This window comes from Chanos chanos, chromosome 16, assembly GCF_902362185.1.
Source record: "Chanos chanos chromosome 16, fChaCha1.1, whole genome shotgun sequence".
Lineage (NCBI taxonomy): Eukaryota > Metazoa > Chordata > Actinopteri > Gonorynchiformes > Chanidae > Chanos > Chanos chanos.
In genome coordinates, this window is record NC_044510.1 from 9,822,274 (window position 1) to 9,847,927 (window position 25,654).

At 40.9% G+C, this 25,654-nt stretch overlaps 1 protein-coding gene across 1 annotated transcript in view; it reads left to right on the forward strand.

The window, feature by feature from the left end:
- crhr1 (corticotropin releasing hormone receptor 1) overlaps window positions 1–25,654 on the forward strand; it is a 166,011-nt gene that overhangs the window by 83,723 nt on the left and 56,634 nt on the right. The window contains exons 3-4 of the mRNA XM_030793977.1: window positions 19,523–19,542; window positions 20,636–20,723. Coding sequence (XP_030649837.1) covers window positions 19,523–19,542; window positions 20,636–20,723 — 108 coding nt within the window. The remainder of the gene's footprint in view (window positions 1–19,522; window positions 19,543–20,635; window positions 20,724–25,654) is intronic.

Genomic DNA, 25,654 nt, shown 5'->3' on the forward strand with positions numbered 1-25,654 from the left:
CAGTGCTTCAGTGTTTGTGTGTGTGTGTGTGTGTGTGTGTGTGTGTGAGAGAGAGAGAGAGAGAGAGAGAGAGAGAGAGAGGGAGGGAGAGCGAGGCATGCAGATGTGTGGCAGTAGCAGTAAATAATTAACGTTGTGAGTTCCTCACGAATCTTTATTCCAAACTGTGAAAAAAGTGGATAACGTTACGCAAAGCTTTTTTTTAAAAAAACGATTGCATTAGCACATAGCAACTGCTACGGAGCTGTGAAAGATGTGCCGAAAACACTGATTCCAGACGACTGTCATTTCAGCTCTTGCTTTTCTTCAGCAGTTTTTCCTCATTTAAACAAAGAAATGTTTTGTCAATCACATTACGTCGTGCGCTGTCCCTCGAAAAAACAGCTGGCGTGGAACAGCTGGGTCCCAAACAGAAACAAACGACAGCTGACTCCGCGTCATATTTGATATTCGTTTTGTTTTCATTTTCTCCCTTCAATAGACACAATTCACATTTAAATTTTCAGCCTACTTAAAATGAACTTGTACAAACATCAAAAGAGTTCCAAACAGGTCCCATATGGGCATAGTCTTTTTTTTTTTTTTTTTTTTCACCTTCTCTTGTTTGATCAGAGAACCGCATAGCGAGGACAAAACCAAAAAAAAAATTGTCTGATTTATTTTTTCTGTTTGTTTATGGTGTTGTTCTTTTTAGCATTGTTAGAAGAGGATTGTAAACAGACTAATTAAGTACAAGGCATTAAATCTTCTGCAGAGAGAGAGAGAGAGAGAGAGAGAGAGAGAGAAAGGCATCTATAGATAGCGAGTTATAAAGCAGTTGCTTTTTAAATTGTTTGATATGGATATTGAAAGGGCTTTAAGGAGATTGTTTGTTTGTTTGTCTTAACGCAGCGTGTAATGATACCGGGTGGAGTCCACACGCGTTTGTGTTAGGGAGAGATATGACAAAGCAAAGACATGCTTTATATCTCTGTTCATGCACATGCAACCTCCCACTCTCTCTCTCTCTCTCTCTCTCTCTCTCTCTTTCTCTCACTCACAATCTCTCTTTTTCTCTCTCTCTCTCTCTCTCTCTCTCTCTCTCACCCACTCACAATCTCTTTCTCTCTCTCCCTTCCACATGTGTAATCCTGGAGCCTAACACGGTATCCTCCACATGTAACCTGTATTCAAAATGCCAGGCTTATATCGTTTAGACTGAATATAGTCATGCCTCCGTTTTCTACATTGTGACAAATGATCTGTGACAGACAGATTGAGTCCTCGCCCCTCCAGTGTGATACTGTTTATAGATGTGGTAATGTCTAAAATCCTGATAACCCCATATCCCCACAGGCTATAAACACAAGTCTTCACTGACATGGTGGCATATTTACTAGCACAGTGGAGGGAGGCTTTTACATTTTTATGTCTCTGGGCTTAGGGCACGTCTTTGCTGGGTCGTACTGGAACGATCGGGCGGTGTGATTTGACTCATTGCATTGGACTCTCTGCACTGCCCGATGCCGGAAGACGCATTCCGTCACGGGGCGGCGTCGGTCCGCCTCGCCGGTCGACTCACCTGTGCCGTTCTCCGTGTCCCACTTGTAGTTTGTCACGTCGTTTTTAACCGAACAAGAATTTATTACAAGAAAAGGTATTTTTCATGTATTTCTCTGTTCAGTATACATTTGTCCATTCCGATAGGAATAAGAGGTTCGAAGAGCTTTGAAAATAATTATTACTCTTTCTTTCCGGTCAGTGAGTGTTTTGTAAATTTGATTCGACTGTTTTGAAAATATAGGAGCATTCCAATAGATGACCTATAGCTTGGACGTTATGTTTCATCTATACATAAGAATGTATGGATGTACTAATATGGCCAGTGGGTTTCAACCATTTCCATAAAGGGACTGATGTAACGCACCATTTCCATAATGGGAGAGATGTGTGGTTTGACTATATCACGTAGCTTTACCCCAAAACAGTGGGTTTTCTGTGCGGCTAAGAGGAGTTCAGTTCGTCTGTGTCATATGAGAGGAGACGAATTTGTGAGCCGTAAATCCCGAATGGAAAGCAAATGTCTTTTTTGTTCCAAATTTAGAATATTTCGAATGCTGTTTTTGTCTCTGGGCAATAAAGTGTCTTAAGCTCATTTTGGTCTCTGTAATTGCAAAAGCACAGACTTGTGAGCATTCACACTGTTATGCATGCGCTCTTCTGGTCAACCTTCTGCTTGTTTAACATGAGGAACTTGTGGATGTGCACATCTGCATGAGGATGAAAACAACAACAACAACAACAACAACAACAAAAGGAAACAAACAAACAAACAAACAAACAAACAAAAAAACGCTGAAGTACACATTTCTACTACACATACATTTGCTTACTAAGAAAGTCTAGTACAAGCACTCTCTGTCTGGAACAGGCACACACAGACACACACGTGCACACACACACACACACACACACACACACACACACACACGCACACACACGCAACCTTACTTACACACAGTCTATCACAAACACACTACATCCCCCTACCCATGCATACACACACGCACGCACACACACACACACACACACACACACAGTGCTTGTGGTAGCGCATTTAGGTTATTGAACTGAGTGTGTGGTGCAGCGTGCCTTGTTACGCCTGAGCCCAAACATTCTCCATTAATTACCCTCAGCGACAGAAACGCCACGGCAGAACACAGGCAGAGAAGATATCGACTTTGTGCGCTTACACTACAGCCCCGTGTCATCTTCATTTATCATAATTAATAGCTCTGAAACTTAAAAAAAAAAAAAAAAACAAAAAGCCAGACCGCAGACCCTCAAGGTCAAAGGAAATGCTGCGAGAAAACTCAGAGTGTGCTCAGAGTTTTTTTTGCAATCGCCGTGGGAACAGTGACGCGAGCGATGAATCTTGGCCGTTCTGCTTCCAAGCTGTGGCAGGCCGTGACTCCGATATGACTCGAATGTCACGTCGTGAAAACTCGCTTCTTCATCGTGGCTTGTCGCAGTACAGGCCGCGTGTGCCATGCTTAGTCATTGGCAATGTCATTCTCACATGCCAACACAAAACAATAAGAGAGTTAATTAAGCTTAAGTTTAAATAGAGCTCTCTGTTTCTCTTCTCTGGTAGCTTCTCTATTGCGTACACACCTACTTCCGGTCTCACTTGTCATGCTTAACTTTGTCTTCTCAAACATTCACTCTGACAACCCCCATTCCACACACACACACACACACACACACACACACACGCTTGCCTCCTCTGCAGTCAGCACTGGCTCTCACTAGTGTCTGATACACACACACATACACACACACACACACACACACACACACAAACACACACACCATTATCTCTTCTCCCTCTCTCCGCTACTGGTCTGTCACGCCATTTATCAGGAAAATTAAACAGTGGCATCACAGCGGCCGCATGTACAAACACCATTAAGACCAACAGCCACTACCCTGGAGCTTTTCCCCTACAGGTGCTAGCGAAATGCCTGATGGAAAATGCCATGCAGAACGAACCGTAAAGGAGCAGGCAAAGAAGGAGACAGCCCCGGCACCAGGCTCCCCCCCCCCCCACCCCCCCGACTGCAAACACGATGGGCATCGCCCACGCCTCCCTACACAGCGTGCCACCACTTCCTCCTTCTCCTCCAGCTCAGTTACCATGGCATCCACCGCAGAGCTACAAGGCTTGCCTGATGCAATGAGCTCTCCCTTCATAAGTTTACATTTTTTGGATCTTAGTAAAAGAGCTATGTAAATTCATTCAATCGTTCATTCATTCACTAATTTATATATTGGTTCGTTCATGCATTCATATTCATTCATTCATTTATGCGAAAAGAAGCAGTGGTCTTTTCAAAAGTTTCTTCTCTAAGATGATGTTTGGACTGCTTTGGAGGAATTTTCCAAAGCAATTTTTGATGCTGCAAAAACATTAACCTGTTTCATCCCATCAAAGGTAAAACATGAAAGGAAAGGTTTAAATCCGATTTTGAAACGACAAAATGAAATACTTACAGAACTGATTGTGTTGAAAAGATGGTTTGAGGGTTTATCTCGAATGTTTTGCTTTCATTTTTAAAATAAACATTGGACCAGACAAACACCTGTTACATCGTCATAAATCTTGGCATGTACAAATCAACAATATTTAGCTGATTTACTCCTCACTGCTGTTGGTTAATCCTGGATAAGTAAAGAGCTATGGGTCCACAGATAAGCACCGTTTCCTCTCATTTATAGCCGAGCAGCAGTAAGAAGAAGTGATTCTTCTGCCACAAGTTTTCACAGCGTGTGAGCTGTAGTAACCTCAGACCATTTACGAACCACTGTGGGTCGATGGCCCCTTTCGTTCGAATGAAGTTCTCACTGACCTCTGGTTCTAGAGGAAGACCCAGGATGCCGCGCCAGAAGCGAAACGAAACTTGGAACACGTCAGGGTCCAAAGATGCCGGGGATCGGCTGTCGACGGGCACGATCGAGGTCTCTCGTAAATCTCACTGGCCAAGTTTCCTCTCTGGGATCAGTTTTAGGGTCGTTTGCAGGTGACCTACATATTACGGGCTTTAGCGCCCCCCCCCGCGCCCCACCCCAATCCCCAAGCTCTGGTAAAGCCATTAGCTGTAGTGAACTGCGTCAGGCAGACAGATTTGTAGTACCCACGTTAACCTTGCTGGCACCGAGTCGTTCCTTCATATCTTCCTTTGCTTTTAGCATGGACAGGCGTGAAATGTTCTCAGAGTGAAGTGGAAGCACGAAAGCTCATCCGCTCGAGAGCACACACGGTATTCACCATCATCTGCGTTACAGTATTGAGTCACCATACACCGCCCCCCACCCCCACCCCCACCCCCAATTTGCCTTTGTATGTGTCATACCGAAGGGACGCGGGAAGACAGAAAAAAGAACTGTGAAACTCATCTTTCACTCGACAGGGCCCGTGAGGCAAAGAGTCAGGTTTAATGACCATGCAGTACCTTCAAAATATGCTCTCCTGCTCCTTTTTTTCATTGGCTGTATTATTCTCTCTTCACTTCATTGACTGTGGGTTTTGTTTGTTTGTTTGTTTGTTTGTTTTAGTGTGTAGCTTTTAATAACTCTGAAATGAAAAGTGGCCCGCCCAGTACCCCTTTGGAGGCTTCAAGCCATAAACAAGCATGATTTGTTATGCAAAGCCATCTGGTTCGAGGGTAGTTCTCATCTTGTTTGTTTGCTTTGAAAAGAATACCACAAATGCCACACGTTTCGACCTCGGGAGGTTTCTTATCCTGACACACGACGTGAATGAATTAGCTGCCAACTTGTCTTGCGTTGGGTCTCGTCATGCTGCTAATAATGGCCTCAAGATGAAGCTGTGCTAAGCAGAGACTGTGCTTCCTGAACACGGAACAAAATGTTAATTATTACTATCTTGTTTGATACCGAGGCAGAACGATCAGCCACTCGTATGTCCATGACGAAGAACTCACGTAGCACAAAATCAGTTCTGATCCTCTTCTACACCTCTCCCTTGGAAGCGATTTAACGTCTGTTAAAATTTGATCTTCCCCCCGCTGCCCCGTCTTCCGCTTCAAGCCTAGGGAAAAGAGCGAAAAGGTCCAACTTTTTTTCCCTCCTGCCATTTCCTTACTGTAATGTCACCTTCACAGATCATTAAAGTGCCTCTGGTTGAAGTTTTATTAACTTTCATAAAGCTGTTTCCTGCAAGGTGGAAAGATGGACAAGTTTTGGTGCTAGGAGAGAATATGGACAAGAGCTCGCTTTTTTTTTCTTCTTCTCTCTTTCTTTCTTTCTTTCTTTCTTTTTTTTATTTCTTTTTTTTTTATTTGAGATTCATTTCAAAGGTGGCAGATGGCAAAGCCTTTCTCTCTCTGTGTCTTGGCATGTCCAGACATTGGCTCCAGAACTGCCTGCTTCTCTGAAGATAAGTGAGCTGTAGCAACCGTGGCTAAAGCGGTTCCTTGTTGTCGGCTCTGCCTTTACCACCACAGGCCTTCTGCCTGACCACCAAGGATATTGCTCACCCCCCCCCCCCCCCCGCCCCCCCGCATAACAGGAATGAAAATTTGTGTGTGGTGGGGTTGATTTGTAAAGGGGAGGAGATGCGTTTCAACACCTGTCATCAGCCGCTCAGAGACCTCCATCCTTCAGGATGCACTCGCTGGGCAACCATCTCTGGTGAATATTTCTTGCCACTATGGGGTTCCTGTGAAGCTTTGAAGTGTAGAGGGGCCTCAGCTTTGGAGATAAAAGAAAACAGGAGTGTGAGGAGGAGGGGGAGACGAGGCGGGAGAAAAATCCCAGAGTTGGTGACGTACGGCAACAGGACCCGTTTGTTGCTTCTCAGCCAAGCGGCTGCCGTACTGGAGTGTTCGCCGAGTCTAAAAAAAACGGTTTTATCCATCAGAATATTAGCAGGCTGAGGTAGCGTAATGAGTCGAGGCAGGCGACTCGTCTCTTTCCCTAGTATGAGCCGAAATGAACCCAAAATGAAGAGCCATCGCTTTGTCGAGCGAGATGGGTTACCATAATGGAAAACAATAATTCGTAGACCTATTGATGCGGTTCCACTCTGTTTGTTTACGATTCAGATTCCGGAATGTATTGAAACTAAATATCCCAGAATGGAGCCCATGTCGAAACGGTACATAAGTGAAATTCTGTAGGGATTACAGCAGGTGACTCCAATTAGTTTTGAGCATGTGAATTGAAATTTGAAGAACTCTTAATTTCATTTGCCAGAGAAAGTCATGACCCTGTCGCTTTTCTCTCTCTCTCTCTCTCTCTCTCTCTCTGTCTGTCTCTGTCATTACGTTTAGCTGGGCACCATATAATATTGATGTCTGGTGCATGTTTCAGGTCTGGAGGGGGCCCCGATGACTATTTTTGCTCAGCTCTTATGCTGCCAATACATTCTTAGTTTCAGCGCATCAGCAACTCTATCCTCAGAGTGGATTAGGCTCCAGTCATATACTCTGACCCAGATAAACACAAGAGGGACCTTTGTCATGAAGAGGCACGCTTTTGGTGAGCTTTTGGAAACTTGGTTGAGAATGACAACCGAGGCGTGCCATTTTAAATCTCATTTGATCGGGCGTGTCGGTGTGGAAACCTCGCGTTTCAATTCCCAGAGTTGTATTCCCGAGAATTCACGCCCAGCGCCTTCGTTTTCTGTTTTTGTTTTTTTAACATATCGCCCCCATTCCTCAGAATCATTCCTTTGATTCCATAATCCAGCCCGTGTTCCGGGCTTAATTTTGTTGTAAGAACACAGACGTACAATTTACATTTGTTATCTTGTTTTTACTTTTTACTTTACTTTACTTTAATATCTTTGAGATATTAACAAATATTCACTGACGGTTGAAAACGTGGCAAATCGAGACTCTTTGGTAACTAGCAGGTTAGATCCTGAGCTTGGGGAAACACAAGCATTCATTACTATTATGTACACACGCACTCACACACAGGAACTTCTGACCTAATTATAGTACAGTGATTTGTCACACGTAACTCTCTATACAATGCCGGCGACAAACTGTCATTCTTTAAATAGTCTCTCACATTAGTGCAAATGAAATGTTCACAGTGTTTCAATGCATGAATTTCATATTTTATCCGTCGTGCCGATGCCAAGGCATTCATACATTCATATCCTCTCCACTTTATGCATTTAATGACATAGATGTAAATTAATAAACACAGTTAATTCCTATCACATTGCAGTTTGTCAGACTGGTCTTTATATAGCAGATTGTTTATGCAATATTACAGTATACACTACATATAAGCAGGAATTATTGGCGCCAGGCTGATAAACGTCTACAGTTTTTCAAACACATAACATTATGAATTATGATATTAGGTTATGATACAGTGTCCATCATTTTCAAGGACAAAAGACCTTCCATATGAAAAATGTACTTCAGTACATGTTCTCTATATGGTATACTACTTGGTACTCCCTTATTAATGCTCTCTGTTTATGTTTATGTTTATGTTTATGCTGTCCTGTGTGTATTTAGTTTCATAACGTAGACTTCGTGGTTATGTTGTTATGGCAGAAGTAAAGTTGTTGCGCTGATCATTGTTCATAGCATCCCGACTATTAGCACTGCTCCATCTCTCGTAGCCCCTGGTCTGTAAGTATCGTTTGTACTTGTATATGACTGTAGTTCACTGTTTTACTTCCCTGAACTTTTGTCTGGTCCAATACCGAACTTAGCCACGGCACGCATACCAGAGACAGCTCCTTAATGGCTGGAGTCCTGGCTTTTGATGACCGTTCAGCTCCCAATAGGTTTGTGGACTCGTGATATGTATTTGCCCTGTCTTGCCTCTACTTCATAAATTAAATCTGTATAATATTTAATTTATTTGACACATGAGAAGCATTTTGCATCATTGGCCTCTTACAACAGTAAGTTTACAGCATGAGCATGGTAAAATATTCATTTTAGGCTTTCATTTTTTTTTTTTTTTTTTTTTTTTTTTACAGTTGCTTAATTTTGAGTTTTGAAATGACCCAAACTATTTCTGTTCATCTTTTATTTATTGAGCAGACATTTTTTATCCGAAGCAACATCCAAGTAAGGCAAAATACAAATCAAAAAAAAAAAAAAAAGACTTTCAGATCTCCATAAACAGAATGAATAGATTTGGAGGGTCAATACAGTATAAGACCTGATGCCTCTCCCTACCTGGTGTCAATATTTAGAGTATCCACTCACTATTTAACTTTGCTTATATCAACCATCCATCTAATCAAGGATACTGAGATAAATCACAAAAACACATGATTTAAAATTGCATTTTAATACCAAGGTGTTGTTTTTCCTGGATGAAAACAGAGACAGAAAACAGACCTGTTTAGTATTTTGAGAACTGCTTAATTGCTTTTTTTTGGTATGTGTGTATGTATGTGTGTGTGTGTGTGTGTGTGTGTGTGTGTGTGTCTGCGTGTGTGTGCGCGTGTGTATTTTGATGAGAAATTCATGTACCATTTCAAAAAGCCCGTGTATTGTCAGAGGCCATTAACGTCTCCCTTCCCAGTTCTCACGCTGCGAGCGGTTTCAGGATACAGAAAACAAAAGAAAAGTTAATTGTGTACGCATTTGCATTTGAAAAAGCCAACAAACGAAGCTAGAATCTCCCTGGAAACATTTTTGTTGAACAATTCCATTCGTTTTATTCATGGCAAACTGGAAATCTTTTTTTTTTTTTTTTGGACCAAATGACGTCGACGTTTATGGAGATTGGTGTTTTTTGACGGGGTCAAGATACAGACGCACAAACGATGGGTTCAAAGTCTCTCCACCTCTATTTTTACTTTTTAACAAGTCTAATGTACGGGAAGTGATTAATGTCTTTGTATGGCTGGGTCGCATACCAGCTTAATTAATGTCAATTCGATTAAATGGAGTCAGTTGCCGCCATATTATCTATGGCGGATGATTATAATGTAACATTAAGAAGGTGACTTTGGCAGAGGGTAATCAGTCTAAGCACCACCGCTCCCCATGAGGATTGTTTGTGAGTATGGGAGATTTTCTCACACACACACACACACACACACAAAGGAGAAATTCAGTGATTATAACTGCTTATGAGCCTCTTTCACTAGAACTACTGGGCTTCCTTAAAAGGGTTAACGATGGACACACTGCCTTTTGAAGCCTGCAATCTGGAGAATGCACACACACACACACACACAAACAATCAAACATACACACATACAAACACACAACGTCCTCCTCATGGCTTTTTTGCTTGAACCCATTCATTAACAAAGCAGCTAAATGGGGAGTATCATGTTGTGTGTGGGTGGTCTGAGATGCATCATCACTCAGACAGGAGGCTGAAGACAGAAAAAAAAAAAAGAAAGAAAGAAGACAGGCTTTCTTATCCAACAGCTGAGCAGCTAGGATGAACCTGTGATAGATGGTGTGTGGCACTGAGTTGTTTTTTTCCTTTTCTTTAATTTGCTTTTCTTTTGTCTTTTTTTTTTTTTTGTGGGCGGGGGTGGGGGGTGGGGGTGGGGTTGGGTCGGTGACTCACCCAAAGGTCTCAGAGGGACATTTGGAACTAATTAGAGAGTTTGAACGCTCGTGTCCGGGCTGGCTTTGACACTCCGCCCCATTTGATCCATGGGATCTACAGATAAAAACAGAGATCTTGTCAGACGAAAGCATTTTTTTTCCCATTCCGATCAGGAGATCATGCAGTAAGCGACGGAGTCACAATAACTGACGATTAACGACATTCTTCACCATCAAACGCCAAACGCACAGAATCAGATCTAACGAGTGACTTTGTTCCTGCTCTCTGGGTGTACGGAAATGTTCCATTAGTAGATGTCTGAGACCACAAGAACCTACCGGGCTTGAAATTTGTGTTAAATCTGGTAAATCTGTTAAATCTATGACTTTGGCTCAAGGAAATGAAGTGTCGGTCGACACACCTTGAAGGTCAGACAAGGCCATGAAATGTAGAAATGAGAAGACGGTGGAAAATTAAAAGTCAAGGTCTTTAAGACGTGTGCCAGAGAGCATCGCTTATTATAGAGGAAAGATTTCTGGCCATTATGCCAAGTTTTTGCACTCTACCGTATCATCAGTTCAGTATGACTGAGAGCTAAGTGTCAAAAATACTGGGTAGCTGTAAATTGCAGATTTTTTTTTTTTTTCAGCAGTAAAAACTGAAGTCTGTATACAATAATTCAACATTTGTTCACTCAGTATCATAATTAGAAGATAAATCCCAGGCAGTGCTGGGGTTACAAGTGTCCACCTTGGAAACAAGTTGTCTCAGCGAGTTGGTTTTGTGCCATTTGGTTTTCGTGCCGGTGACGGCCTATACGAGAACAGATTAACCCGTTACATGACTGAAGATGGAGAATTATCACAAAAGAGAACAAAGGCTGTGGCTCAGGATACGTACGTATCGCGGAAGAGAACAAATCGCGTGGCATTTTTTTGGCATGCAAGTTAGTGCTGATTAAACTCAGCTAAGCAGGTAACTGAAACAGTTTTTTTGGCCAGCGTTGTGCTAAAACAATGTGTTTTTTCACACGGACTCTGTACCAGTGAGTTTGTTTGTGTAATCTACTTTAATTGCATGTAATCAGTTCATACACGCTGTGGTTACGGATTGATATCAACAAAAGGTTTGTTGTGAGCCCATTAGGTCCCCAAATTCCCTCTTTACCAATGTTCGACGCCCACGTTCAATAGTCCAATTGTAAGAGAAAGGACGGTTTTTCAGTGTGGAGCTGTGTAATGCGACCGTGTCAGCTCTCAAGCAACTGTTAATGCATTTTGTGTGATTAGACCGAAACGATATCAAGAAAATTCCAACGGGTCAACAGCAAATTCAAGTTTTACAGAGGGTTTTTCGTGATAGTGTCGTATATCGATGCATTTCTTTCGAACTGTGTATATATGTAATGATTATCTCCATCACGACAGTTACTGCTGTGAGTTGTTCTACTGATCTGATGGTTCCATTGAAATTTCACACTTGGAATATGTATCAAAGCTGAAACCGCAGTGGCTTTACTTAAGCATGTCTTTACTGAGTGAATGTAGAGCTGTTCCAGAGAATCACACAGATCAGATCATTCGTTTTTCTATGTCCAATGCTTCACAAAACGTAGGGAGATATGGTTGCCTCGACCCAGAATCTTGTCTCGAGTATACAGAACTAAGTTGCAATTGAATTTGAATTCAGGCAGTCACAAAGCACAAGGGCATTACAAACTTTTGGAGCCCGTAGCAATTTACTCAAGGTTCAGCTTCTCGTATTTATGAACCCAAGTCTACGGAACTATCTCCTCTATGGATTTTTCCGGATTCTCACCAAAAGGGGCTTTTGGCACGACTCGCACACAACCTTGGCAAAGTTGAAAAGCAGTCCTCTTGCAAATAAGGCCCATTAAAAAAAAAAGAGTAGCTAGAGGAACTCAAAACTCAAGACTTTTTATTTATTTGCTTATGTATTTATTTATTTATTTTAAAATTTTAAAAGTCATTTTCATAATCCTACACAGATTCTTGGCATTTCTTGCTAGAATTCACACTTCCTGCTGTGAGCAAGCTCCTCGAAATTTAAATCGTAAATTCTTAACTATATTTGACTTTGCACAAATACTGGCAGTCTGTAGTTTAATCAGCTCCATCGCTGAGCTGAATGCTATACTTTTTTCTTTTTCCCTTCATGCACAGGCCAGTAATATAGACAAGTATCAACGCCTAACCACCAAAACCTCACCTCGAATCTCCTGATCAGACAGAAACTCCACTCAAACACATCAGAAATCAACTTAGGTGGTGACAGCCGTGAGAAACAGTGTTTGTGGTGTCCTGGTTTAAGGGCGAGAGGATCAGGGCTAGCACATGCAGTTTCATGTCCGCGGCTCAGAAAACCAATCCCTGGATTTCTATGGCTATCTAGGTGGGGATCATGATGACTTTACTGGGCTTTTGGGGGGGGGGGGGGGGGGGGGGGGGGGGGGGGGGGGGGGTCGACCAGACACGTCTTCACCCTTAGTCGATGAGACCCGAGCTCGAAATAACTGATGGGGGTCATTTTTATGTGACTCAGTCTCTTGGCTTGTTACCGAGCAACAGCCAGTCAGAACATGCCTCTGGCCTTTGAACTATCTGTCAGTCAAACTTTCAAAAGCTAGGTATGAGGCTCTTTATTCAGTCAAAGGTTGTGGCTAAATTAAAAAAAAAAAAAGAAAGAAAGAAAGAAAATAATGTGAAAATTAGTTTGCTCTTTTGCGTGATGTGAAATCGGCACCAGGGCCGTTTATTTTTATTTTTTGCAGTGCAGTGAGAAAGCAAAAGATGTTTCATTCTCACAACAGCAATTTGACAGCAATTTGAGTTATTTGAGACCGAATTTAAGCTCCGAGTGAAGGGAGGGCAGAAAGAGAACACAGGCGTGAGGGACACGGTGCGATTTGGGGGACACGTACGGGCTGCTAATGCAGGTTAGGGGCCTATTGTTTGGGACTGGATTACCGATTTTTACAGTCAAGCGCAGCAGCTGTCTTCGCTAGGCTCTGTTTCTAACCAGCCTCCTAAGCCTGAATCCACACAGATGGCTTTTTGCCTTTCCGGCTCGACAAACAAATTTCCTCTCCTTTTTCCAAAAGATTTACCAAATTGTATGTTCTTCAAAAGCTAATGAAGATATGCCTCTACTACTAATAGTACAGTACTTTATGTAACTCCCATGTGGACAGAAGGGGCCCACAAGAGATTTTCAGTGCCTACTATCTCTTGAAAACCCGATAAGATCTCTTGTCGAAGTCGGGAGCAATTTATTTTTGATGAAGACATAAAAAAGAACCCCAAATCCACAAAAAGACAGTTTTCTGGGGCTTTCTCCTGAAAGGTTTTTTTTTTTTGGCAGGCATGAGGAGCTTGTGACTTTCACTGCGATAAACTGACAGGATTTGAAGCGAAATCAAACCTCTTCCCCACAAAACAGTCTTTTGTCAAGCCACATTTATCCATCCCGACCAAAAAAAAAAAAAAGTTTCCAAGCAGCCACAGGGTGTCTGAATGCACAACGTAAGCTGAGTGAAAGTCAGGCGGCGTTTGGCACTGCTTGCGTGATTCTTTTTTTTTTGGGGGGGGTTACTTAATTCCACCAACTCTAGCAGTTGTTTGTGCAGATAAGCCATTTGATTGGGTGCTCAGACCTGGCTTTTGGCGTTTTAAGGAGCTGTGAGCAAACCACACAGCCTCTAAAGGCTTCCATCTTATCTGCCGCACGTCGCATCAAAGATCTGAGAGGAATAAAAGCTCCGAAGCACACGCAAAAAATGTCAAGAATAAACAAGGATAAGGAAGCAGAAGTTCAGATGGATTTATGTCATTTATAGTTTGTTTCACCTATGTCTAGTTGTGTTTCAGGTTATATCACATGCCCCATATTTCTATGTATGTGCATATTCACCTCAGTTGCGTCCTATGCATTCGCTTAGTTATGAGACATGTAGCTGCCAAATCATAATTACATGTGATATGAAAGTACAGTGTAGCAATATATACTGGTAGAAGGGATTATAATTACATGTGCCTTCTTATTTTGTGAATGCACATTATTTGGAGACAAATTATGTAAGGTGCTTGTTCTCAAAGTCCTTGATCAAACCCGATCAAACCCTGACCAAACCTGATTTTTCTCAAACTGAAAGTGAAGATGCAATCACAAACGAATGTTATCCATCCTGAAGCATTCTGCGAAGTTTTCTTCATGCTGATTGTTCCTTGCACTGTCAGTAAAGATTCAGTAAGTACTGAAATATCGTTATCAGTTTTTTAAAATAAGGCCTGAAGTATGATACATTGTATTCAAATTTAATTTGATGAATGGTCCAGACGTGAATCAAATTTTGTTGTTGCCGTCTTTGAATCGCATGTCATCTCAGCTAAGAATTCAATAAATAAATAAACGAAGAAAGAAAAAGAAAAAGAACAAAAGAAATCACATGATCAAAAGACACTGTTTTTTTTTTTTGGAAAAACCTCGTTTGTTTCCAAGCTGTCACGTTGTTCTACAGCGAGTTCAAAAATCTATTGGAAAGCGAGTGTCTAACAGCGTGTCACCCAAATGTTTCTGCAAATGGGAGCTGGTTATCAGCCCCTGTTGACATCATAAATATAGAGCTTTCATATTATAGTATTATGATAATCCCATGCATAATCAAGCTTATACAAGATGCTGGACAACATTCCCTTCTTAGGGATCTCCATGATGACAATCACCATAATCCACTATGTAAGTAGACTGAGAGTATTATGTGGTCAAAGAATTAAGGTTTTAATCTCGCTGACCCGCGCAGGAAGTCAGTTTTGAGTGAAATTAACCGTGGCGCTTTGTGGTTTGGCTCAAAAATGGGAGGTCGGTTTGACATACGGCCTCTGGACGTGTACCTCTGCGTAGGCTCTATGAGGAGCCTACGCTGTAGCCTACGTGAGTGGCCATACGCTGTTGTGAGCATGTACCTGTGCGTTGGTGTGAGTCGCCATGTAATTACGTCGCCCAAACTTTTGTTTGCGGTGGGGTTTCTGTGTTTACGTTTTAGGTTACTGTTTTTTTTTTCTGATTTGCTAAAAAATGAAGTGCTTTGAGCTGCAAGTTGTATAAAAATAACCTTCTATGTCATGTTTACAATCAGTAAGCAAGTTTTGTTTGTTTGTTTGTTTGTTGGTTTGTTTGTTGGTTGGTTGGTTGGTTGGTTGGTAAACAAGCTTAATGTACAGGTATGTCATTGCTTAGGGTATTTTATATGTGTGATTAACACTTACCAGCATATGTTACCCAACATTAGAAAGGAAATGACAACTTATGCGTCACGAAAGCTTGGTCTGGCTGTCATATACGGTGAATCAGATTCTTATAACAGTACCTTGAATATGTATCAGAACTTACCTACTACCTGTTTGTACTCTTTTAACGAAGTCACACTTCACCGCATGAAGGAGAACTGGGGGAAAAGGTGGCATCATTTGTAGTGTGCTTGGAAGTGTCATAAGAAGTGTTTTATCATATTGATAACAATAAAACAGGCACTGAGAACATTGTGATGCTACAGTGAAGAGAAGAAACAGAGCTGAGGTGAAAATGAGCTAAGAAAACCCATGGTGTTTGAATTTGACAAACAAAACGTTCTCACACAGATTGGGTGTAGTATGAATGTAGGTTTAAATATGATTTATTTTCCAGTAGCTGACTTTACCGAAGTAAATTGTGGACTTTTTTTTTTTTTAAACTGTACACTGTGTATGCCTAGCGGTGCATTCATGTCTCTGCATATGTTTCCATTTCTCATTTACAGACGGCTCTGAGGTTTCAAACTCACTGTGTTTGTTTTTATAGTGCGCACAGTAATTTCACCACTCTTAAGTGACCTAAGACAGCATAATTTATTCATCGCTGCACAGGACATATCTCTTGTAGTTCCTGAAGTTCTTCGAGCATAAATGATAAACGTAAAATAATATTGTTTTGTTTTGTTTTTGTCAGAGTGTTCTAGAAGGTGCTGTGAGTTGTGAAGAAAGTACTACAAGCCCTGTGAGGTTCTTAGAACTAAGACGATGGTTATAATTTCAGGCTGGTTTCAGTCTCAGCACTGCACACACACACACACACACACACTCACACTCATGCGTACACACAGAACTCCTTTCTCTACTTTAGCGTAGGCAAGAGGAGCGGGTTCTCTATTTGCATTCCGTTATTTAGCATGCGTGCTAATTTATTGCAGCTTGCAAATCAACTGAGCCTAATGAGGTGGAGTAATGCTGTAACGTACAATGAGGCATCAAAATCAAACACTTTCGCATTGTGATACTGCACCCAAAGGGGCCACAGGGTGCAATCCAAAAAAAAAAAAAAAATTCGAACACTTTCAGGAGAGCCAGAGCCAAACATCGACTCAGAGTGCAACGGGCACATAATGAACAGAGAAGAGAAGCTGAATATATTTGAATGATGGAGCGCAAGGACAGTTACATTGGGGGAGACGAAGATGAATGTGAGTCACCTTTGAGTAAACCATGAATATGCAAAATGCGTTTGATTAGAGGCTTGAAGCTCATTTCACAAGCCTTGAAGCGGATCAGAAAAGAAAACTAATTAGGATGCCGCTAATTCTTCGTTTGGAACGCTCGCGTTATGGAGATGATCTTTTTTTTTTTTTTTTTTTAACTGTAATAGCACTTCATGTTTGGCACTAAACCCAACAGCATCTGGCGCTAGCTTGACCGATGAAAGCATTTGGAAAGCGGCGGTGTTGGCTAGGATGTCGAGTCGGGTTTATGTCATTAGCAGGTTGTGAGTCGATTGTGATTATACGTCGGGGTGCTTCCCGAAGTCATGTTTAGGACAGGCCTGTAAATTATTGCACTCAAACAAAATCAAGTGTTTTTTTACAGTTCATGAAAACCGGTTCATCACCCACAAAATGTTGCTGAATAGCAGAAGTGGAGCAGAAGTGGAAGAGTTTTGCTAGAGACTTCTAGAGGTTTCTCTGGATCATACACAGGAATTATGAAGAGATCTTATTCATCAGATTAGTCTTGCTTAGTGTCTCTTTCTTTCTCTCACTCTCTCTCTGTCTGTCTGTCTTTCTGTCTGTCTCTCTTTCTCTGAGAAGGGAGAATTGGCATTGGGAACAGCTGTCATTTCATTTTTTTTTTGTGAACATGTCTTTTCTGTCTCCCACAAGGGATAGTCATGGGCCAAGAGGTGTCAGAAAGACTCAGTGACTTTTCAACGCCTCGTATCTCAGCGACAGTCTAGGGAAAATTTCCGTCATATTTATTGCCTTTAAAATCATCACAATTCACCACAAACCACACAGGCTTTGCCTTAGTCGGCTAGTCTTACATATACTCAGGGAGTTCTGCTATGTAAACAGTGGAAAGTACTTCAGTAATGTTTTCACAAGTGCATATGTATTCTCAAATTCATTTATGTAACCCTGAGGCACTGACTACATGGAGGAATAATAATAATAATAATAATAATAACTTATATTATTGTTGTTATTGTTTTATGACAAAATGACTGACTAACTAACTAAACAACAACAATAGTTAATGAATAAAATTATTAACAATACTACTACTACTACTAATGTATTATGTGTACAGTATATTTAACAACTTTTTGTACAATGGCAAAACCCATAGTATTTGTACCTAGAACTTGAGAACCGAAGAGCCCCTGCTGAGATATAAAAAGACAAATAATAGTGTATCTCTGTGGTTGCTGATCCATTACGGGTTTAGTAAATGAATCGTCAAATCAATTCTAAAAGTGACAAGAAGCCAATATAAATTATACAGGAGGCAGAATTGACAGGAATAAACCCTCTTTCAGAGGTTTTGCTCTGACTCATTTGTATGAAATCTAAATCTTCATTTTCTTTTTATTTATTCATTTGGGAAGTCCTTATAAAAAAAACATTACAATACAGATAGATTAGCATATTCCTTAAATAGAAAAAAAAAAATGACAAAAAAATATTTTGTAAAAAACTGTATATAATTCAAAATGAATCACACATTTCTCATCTTTCTTTGTGTGCCCTTGGTCAGATTCCTTGGCCAAGAGAGCAATTAATTCTTTCTGGAAAAAAAAAAAAAAAATCAAATCCAAGTCCAATAATCTCGGTCTCGTTCTCCCCTGAATTTGAAAAAGTTGTGACTCATCCAGCCGTTAACGGTAGAGAAACATAATATCAGTGAATCAAGATCGTTGAGAACATGATGAGGATACGCTGAAACTTACCGCTGCGTGTCGTCAATGCAGCGGCCCAAGAGTCACATTCAAGACGAGTCGAGAAGGAGAATCGAGAAGGAGCAATTAGAAGCGACACTGGAATTCCTCTGTGCGCTGATCCAATACCCAAACAAAAAGGAAACTTTTTCTCAGAAAGACAGACTTATTTTTCCAGGTTGTGGATCAGTACACGGTGGTCGGCCGTGTCGAGCGCCACACTTCCTGAGACGATAAGAATTGTCCAGGTGTCAGTTTAAAGCGTAAGGTCAACTTTGTACCTTGACTATGTCTGTTTCAGTGCTGTGATTTGCTCAGAGGCCTGACTTCTGAGGAAATCAATTAGGCTACGTGTCTATTAAATAAACTTCTGCAGAATTTTACTCCTAAAGGCCATGTTGGTAAATGACCAGCGGCTGTCAAGCACAGTTATCCAGTTATCCCAATTGGACAGAGATCTGACTCTAGTGATGAGTTCAGAATATCAAAGGTAACCTCAGATGAGTATAAAACGTTCATTTCACCTGTCATATGGGAATCAGGTCAAATTAAAATCCTGACTTGAGGGTAAAAGTTTGAACACAAACCTAATTGCGTCTATATTTACCCCCAGAAAGAGTGTGTGGGTAAAAAAAAAAGAAGTGGTTTGTTGGGAAGCTCAAAGTGCTCTTAGAGCTAGTGATGCAGGTTGGTATGTTTTTGTGTTATTTTGTTCTGTAAATAACACAGATTCTTCACACCGGGAGGAACACGGCTGACATTAAGCAGAGGCAAACGAATTAAGAAGACGATCAACCTTTAAAAAAAAAAAAAATGGATGTTCAGTTTAGGGTTCTGCTCTCGGCAATGAAATTCGAAAAATGGGCCCATCTTGTCCTGCTTAGAGCTTTAATATGGCTCGTCCTGCTTTGTTAGAATGCTTTATGACTTGACCTGAAGTTTGTTTTTCCCTCTGATTTCATCCCGCCTTGCGACCTCATTCCGAGCTTGCCTTCTTTCGTGCGACGGGCTCCTTACAGTTGACAAGTAGCAGTAATTTTCGAGGGTGTCGTTTAGGCACTTCATCTTTTTCCTTTTCTTCTCTTTTTTTTTTCTCCTTAGCAGCTACGGTATCAAGAACATCTCTTACCCTGTTCTTTAAAAATAACTGTAAGATCGGGTACTGAACAGGTTGTGAATGACACACGTTGTGTAATATCCGCATTAGAGAAGTGGTATGTTGCTGAGGTACGTAGAGCATGGCTGTGCACATCCCAGGAACTGAAAATTGTGATTTTTATAATGGGAATTTAAGCTATGTTCTAAATTCTTAAAGAATCTTTTAAGTGCAGATGTGTCACAATAGATACACACGATATGGGCTAGTTTAAACTTGCACTCGGATGCAGAGATTAATAAAACATTTTGAGCGTAGCTTCATTTCTCGCAGTAAATATCGCCGGTGTCAGTCAATTTCCAGTTTCCGGTTCCGATTCCAGCCATGGGAGCGTGCCGTTTTAGGCCGTGGACGAGACCGCTCTCCCCCCAAGGACCAATCACAACAGTCGAAACGCCAGCCCTTTGTACGCATGAATGGAGGGCACTGTTTCTTTTCTTTCCCTGCATCCCTCCACCCTCCCGCTGTACCAGAAAACTAACAAGCAAACAGCTGTAGTTACATAAAAAAAAAGTTCTTTTAAGGACTTATCTACGGCCATTCAGAGGGATGAGTCCGACGGTGGCCTCCTTTTCCGTTTGCCCGTCGACCCGTCATTTTTTTTTCCCCGGGAGATTATGACAGCCAATTTTCCGAGTTTGTAAAAGATGTCACAGTTCATTTTGGTGAAGACTCAGAGTGCCTGTAGGAAGCAGCGTTGGAATATTGTTTATATTTAAAATAGTAAATGAGCACAGAAAAAAAAAAAAAAAAAAAAAAGAAAACAAACACCATTTTCCTCAGAAGATACCTGACATACCGTTGTTGGGATTTTGTTTTAGCCCGTGGCAAAGGAACGTTTCAACTCTTGCGAGCGAATTTGCAGATTTGGGGAAAAAAAAAAAAAAAAAAAAAACCCTGCCACATTTGACCCAGACTTGCTCATAGCCGTGCGGCCTAGCCTTGCCGTTACTTCTGTGCGGTGATTTAGTTTTTGAGGAGAGGAAAATACATGTATCCCATGGTATTTCAGATATGAGACTGTTGCTTAAAATAGTAAGGTTTTCACGGCTTTTCTTCTCCATACATTCTTTTCTGTTGGTTTAAGGGTTTCTCTGCGTGGTTTCTGTCCCTCTGAAAACTCTCGCTCAAAACCTCTTGCCCTAATTTTTTTCCTCTGTGCAGGTGCTGACCATCTGGATTACGTTAATCTCTGTGGTGGCGACGGAATTGACCTGTGAAACTCTTCTCCTGCTGTCCAACAACATTTCAGGTCAGTCGCTCAGTTGGAGTCAAGCTCACTCTGGGTTTTTGTTTGTTTGTTTGTTTGGTTGGTTGGTTGAGAAGTTTTAAAGGCTCAGGAAGTGCTGAAGGGATATGTAGTTCAACCACACAATGCCACTGGATTTTTTATTAGCAATATCTGTGTACACAGGCCCCAGGTCCATGGTGCCTTTGGAACTTGAGACAACCCCCCCCCCCCCCCCCCCCCCCCCCCACAACCTTTTTTCAGACTTTAGCATGTAACAAAAATCTTACAGCCTAGACATACAGTCTAAATACATAAAATATTTATGCTAAGTACTTATTGTTACATGGCTTTTTAAAACCACTGCAGTGCTCTCGAACTCAGCTCACAAGCTTTCCTAAGGATGACGCGTGTAGGGGTCAGTTGGTATTGCCTGTCTCACTGTCTATTTTGTTAAGTATCATCTCTTTGTTAAACTGTCATTTTCGGTCTGCAACTCGTAAGCATAACGAGAGAACATGGATACGTTTGTCTGTCTGTCACACCCTTCATCTGCTCAGACACCCACAACTCATCTAGACCCATATGGTAAAACAAAAAATATTAATTTTAAACAAGTAGCCCCAATTACTTTCATAAGTCAAAACTGTTTATAAAATTGAGAAGACAGCTTATCTTGGAATAACAGGAGCTAGACATGAGCATTCTGCACAGCTAAACCATACAACTCCTTATGAAAACATGGCACGTACATTAACACTCAGGCGTACTGGCACTGGTGTCTTGGTAGATTAGTCACATGGCTTTTTTATATATCTACACAGTCAGACCTGTCTCTTAAATGTCATATTGCCTCAAAACAGAGACTTGGGCTGATGTTACTCAATGATCTTGCTTTATTGGCATTTGGTTTAGTTTTACAAGGTGCTTTGGGCTATAGAAGATTGATGATAAGGTTCTTTAAAATGTAAATACAGTTAACTGTAACATTTTACGAATGATTCTCGCAATTCATCTCTGCGCTCTGACTCTTTTTACTTGTTTGAACGGTAAAAAGAATATTCGTTCAATGTCGCAATGAAATATTCTCTCAGGTAAATTCATTTCAATGGGGCTTTTTGTCCTTGCAAAGTAGCAAATGTTCCTTTGTTTTCAGTGTGAATGCTTCCTGGCCTGAGAGGACCTGTGCCTAAGTAGAGCCTTTTACACTGAACTCAATCAGAGACAGAGTTTAACGTTGGAAACATAAATCATGTTAAGTATATTTCCAAAATATACAAATACAAATAAATGAAAGGATAAATGTCGTATAAATATACAAATGTGCATAATTTGTGCATAAAAGTAGTCCTCTGAAAAATAAATAAATGAATGGATAAATGTCGTATAAATATACAAATGTGCATAATTTGTGCATAAAAGTAGTCTACTGAAAAATAAATAAATGAATGAATTTGATATGGAACAGAAATTCCATGATCACACACACTATGAACAGTGAATTTAGCTTGTGCGTTTAACCCATCCTTACACACTGGTAGTGAACACACACACACACCTGGCACAGGAGCAGTGGGCAGCACACCTACGCCCAGGGAGCAGTTGGGGGTTAGGTGCTTTGCTCAAGAGAACCTCAGTTGTGGATGTTTACCTGCTGGTCCTGGGAGTCGAACCGGCGACCCTTCGGTCACAAGCCTGATTCTCTAACCTCTAGGTCACAAGCTGCACAGAAAATGTGCAAATTGAAAAATAAACAACCATGAAATAACTAAATAATTATTTTGTTAAATGTAGTCTGTAATTGATATTAGACATTTATCACCTGTTGCTTCAATTCCAGTCTGAAAATGTATTGAGATTTACTGTGGACACAGTACAGCCTAGGAGAAGAACCCATGTTGTCGCACTCAAATTGCATAACCTTAGTGTGGAATGGGATCCCTGAAATTAATAGAATGAGACAGATTACAAAACTCTTTTGTCAAGAAATCGTAATTTTTTTTCTCTCTAATCTTCTTTGGCTTCAAAGAGTCTGTTCTTTCATATGAAGCGAAAGAAACTAGATTTTTTTTTTTTTTTGGCGGGGGGGGGGGGGGGGGGGTGGAATTGAGATCATCTGTCCCTTTTGACTTTGTAATTGTTCCAATCAACAACATTTTGGTTGATTATTTCAGCTGCAACTTTACATAAGTGAAAAAAAATTAAACAAAGGAATAGCAACGCCCAAAACAGCTGTGAAATTAAGAAATGTGGCATTAGCCCTGCCAATAATCAGAAAAAAGAAAGAAAGAAAGAAAGGAAAAAAGAAATGCACATCCTCATCCCTGCCACCTCCAGCTCAGACATGAGAAACTCAAATATTCATTTTCTGTGGCATTAAAACACTGAGAAAATAGCTAATCATTGTGTCACACTGAGAAACATTAAATAGGACTGTCTAAAAACAGTCACTTAGCATTGTAGAAAACTTGTTTACTAAATGTTCCTTTTTAAATTGTATAATCACAGAGTTTTCAAGGCATGTTTTTCTCCAGGCCAACCCTAGAACAAACTAGAGGATGCACTGAAGATCTCGCATACCGTGGAAAAAGAATTTAGGCCAAAACTTGGGGGGGGGGGGGGGGGGGTGACTGGATTCCAGTCATCAGTGTGAAGGGACCATCATAAAGTGAATTGGAGTTTTTTTTAAACTATAAAAGAAGAGATGAGGAGAGAGTTATGCGCCTTTTCAAGAAGCCTCTTAGGAAACTTTGGGAAAGCAAAAAAAAAAATGTCGAGGAACGGCACACAGAATGCCTGTTGGGAGAGGAGAGGTTATTATAAAATCATGTCGTCCCATTCTGAAACAGCACTCCTTTTAACTTCAGGATGATGATGATGATGATGATGATGATGCTACCAACCCGAAGTGCACTTCAAAAAGAAAAGTTCTATACTTCTGAAAGACGATAGATATTGTCATTCGGTTGAAATTTTTACTTTGATATGAGCAACAAAGCTGCAGTGACGGCAACTGTTTTAACAACAACAACAACAACAACAGCAACAACCCGTAAGTCTTTAAGATGCTCTTTTTTTGTTGCAGACCGGGGTCCTGCATGGTATGCACTGCTATACATCAAGCAACAACGTAAAACACGAACCAAAGTGAATGATATGTAATGTCGATTACAAAGCAATAAGAGAGGTTGCTAGTCATGGGATCTTGTGCAGGTTCAGACGCGTTTGTCCGTTAAAGAAGGCCTCTTATTTGACACACACGGCATGAAGTCTGATTTCACGCCCTTGTCTCCATCTCCGCCCATTTCAGCCAATCGGCATTCAGCTTCACCAATTCACGAATCAGATCTTTGGACTCATTTTCCGTTCATTATGCGTGCCTGTTCATTGTTTTCTGGTCTCATTGTCTCTGTGGTATCCATACGTCACCATAGTTACCGCACTGCGTGATTGCGTACCCTGTTCGTAGTCCCGCGTATCGACCTTACCTGTTTACCTCCGGTTTGCCAAGGCCTTGCTTTCACCGTTCTCTCTGGTTTATCGGGGCTTTGCTTGTGTTTCAGACCACGGTTTGGCCTCATCCTGCACTCTTATAGCCTGACATCTGTCGGTCTGATCTGTGTCTTCTTCTTAGTAAAACTCTACCTCAGTCAATTCACCCAGTCTCACAGCCTATTGGTGACATCTGCATTGAACTCATATTTCTATGTCTTATCAAACAAGGTTATATAGTAACTCTATATTCAGAGTCTTTGTTATGTGTCAATGCACTATTTTTTTTTTCCTTTAAAGTAGATCTCAAAATCTTGAAGAGAAAAAAAATCAAATATTACAAACGACCCGGGTGCACTTGAAGTGCTGCACTTAATTCTTTTGGTTGCATTACAACATGAATAAAACAAGGAGACAAGTAAAACAGTAATATCCAGGGAGTCCATCCACTCAAGCGTGTGCGTTAGTTCCTTGATTTCACTTCTGTCTGGAAAGCGGTCGGTTCTGTTAGGCAAGACTCTTCGAATAGCCTTAAGAGCTTCGGCGAAAAACAAGACACTTTAGCCGAACTTTGATTACAGTCGAGATGGCGTAAGTACAAACAAGATTAGAACACGATTTATTTACCGAACACCTCAACGAGGCAGTTCGTCAAGCAAATCAGGTCCACTTTGTGTCCTGAAATGTCTGTTGCTTAGAAGTACATGTTCAATACCTTCACGTTTTAATTTTTGTAGTATTTTTCTTTTTTGTGTGTCATTCATTCATTCATTCATTCATTCATTCATTCATTCGCTCATTGTTTTGTTCATTCTTTCTTTCTTTCTTTCTTTTTCTTTTCAGTATCTCTAAGACTTGGCTTTCGCCTTCCTCTCAGACACTCGCTGTAATTGCTCACCTGAACATTTGTCTGCACGTTGCAGCTGCCATTACTTTGAGACTGTCAAAATGTCATCTTTTTTAAAAACAGAATGGAAAACAGGAAAACAGGTAGCGAGCTCATATTTTCAATAAAGCGCTATTCGAAAGTACAGAAACGAGAAACACTCAAGGCCGTACGCAACCGTTGATTTGGTAGATCTAAGGCGACGTCGATGCTTGAGGAGCAAAAACTTTTGGGGGATGGAAGATGATAAGTTTACAGGTTGAGCTTTGTCTCTCGTTTTTCTTCTGTGTGATCACTGCAGAGATTCCTCAGTGTTAAAAGAGTCGGGCGGTTCAGTTTAACGGCGTTGACCCTGAATGTCACATCCTGTTTTTCTTTTTCCCTCAGGTTTTAGGCTTCTTTTTTATTCCAGTTGTTGACCAAAAATAGATTCTCATCAATATTAAACTGTAAACATCTGTCTGGTTATTGTGAATGAGTTCTAACAAGATACACAATAATAATAATAATAATAATATGTCTTTTCTCGTTTTCATGGTTCCTCTCTCTCTCTCTCTCTCTCTCTCTCTCTCCCTCT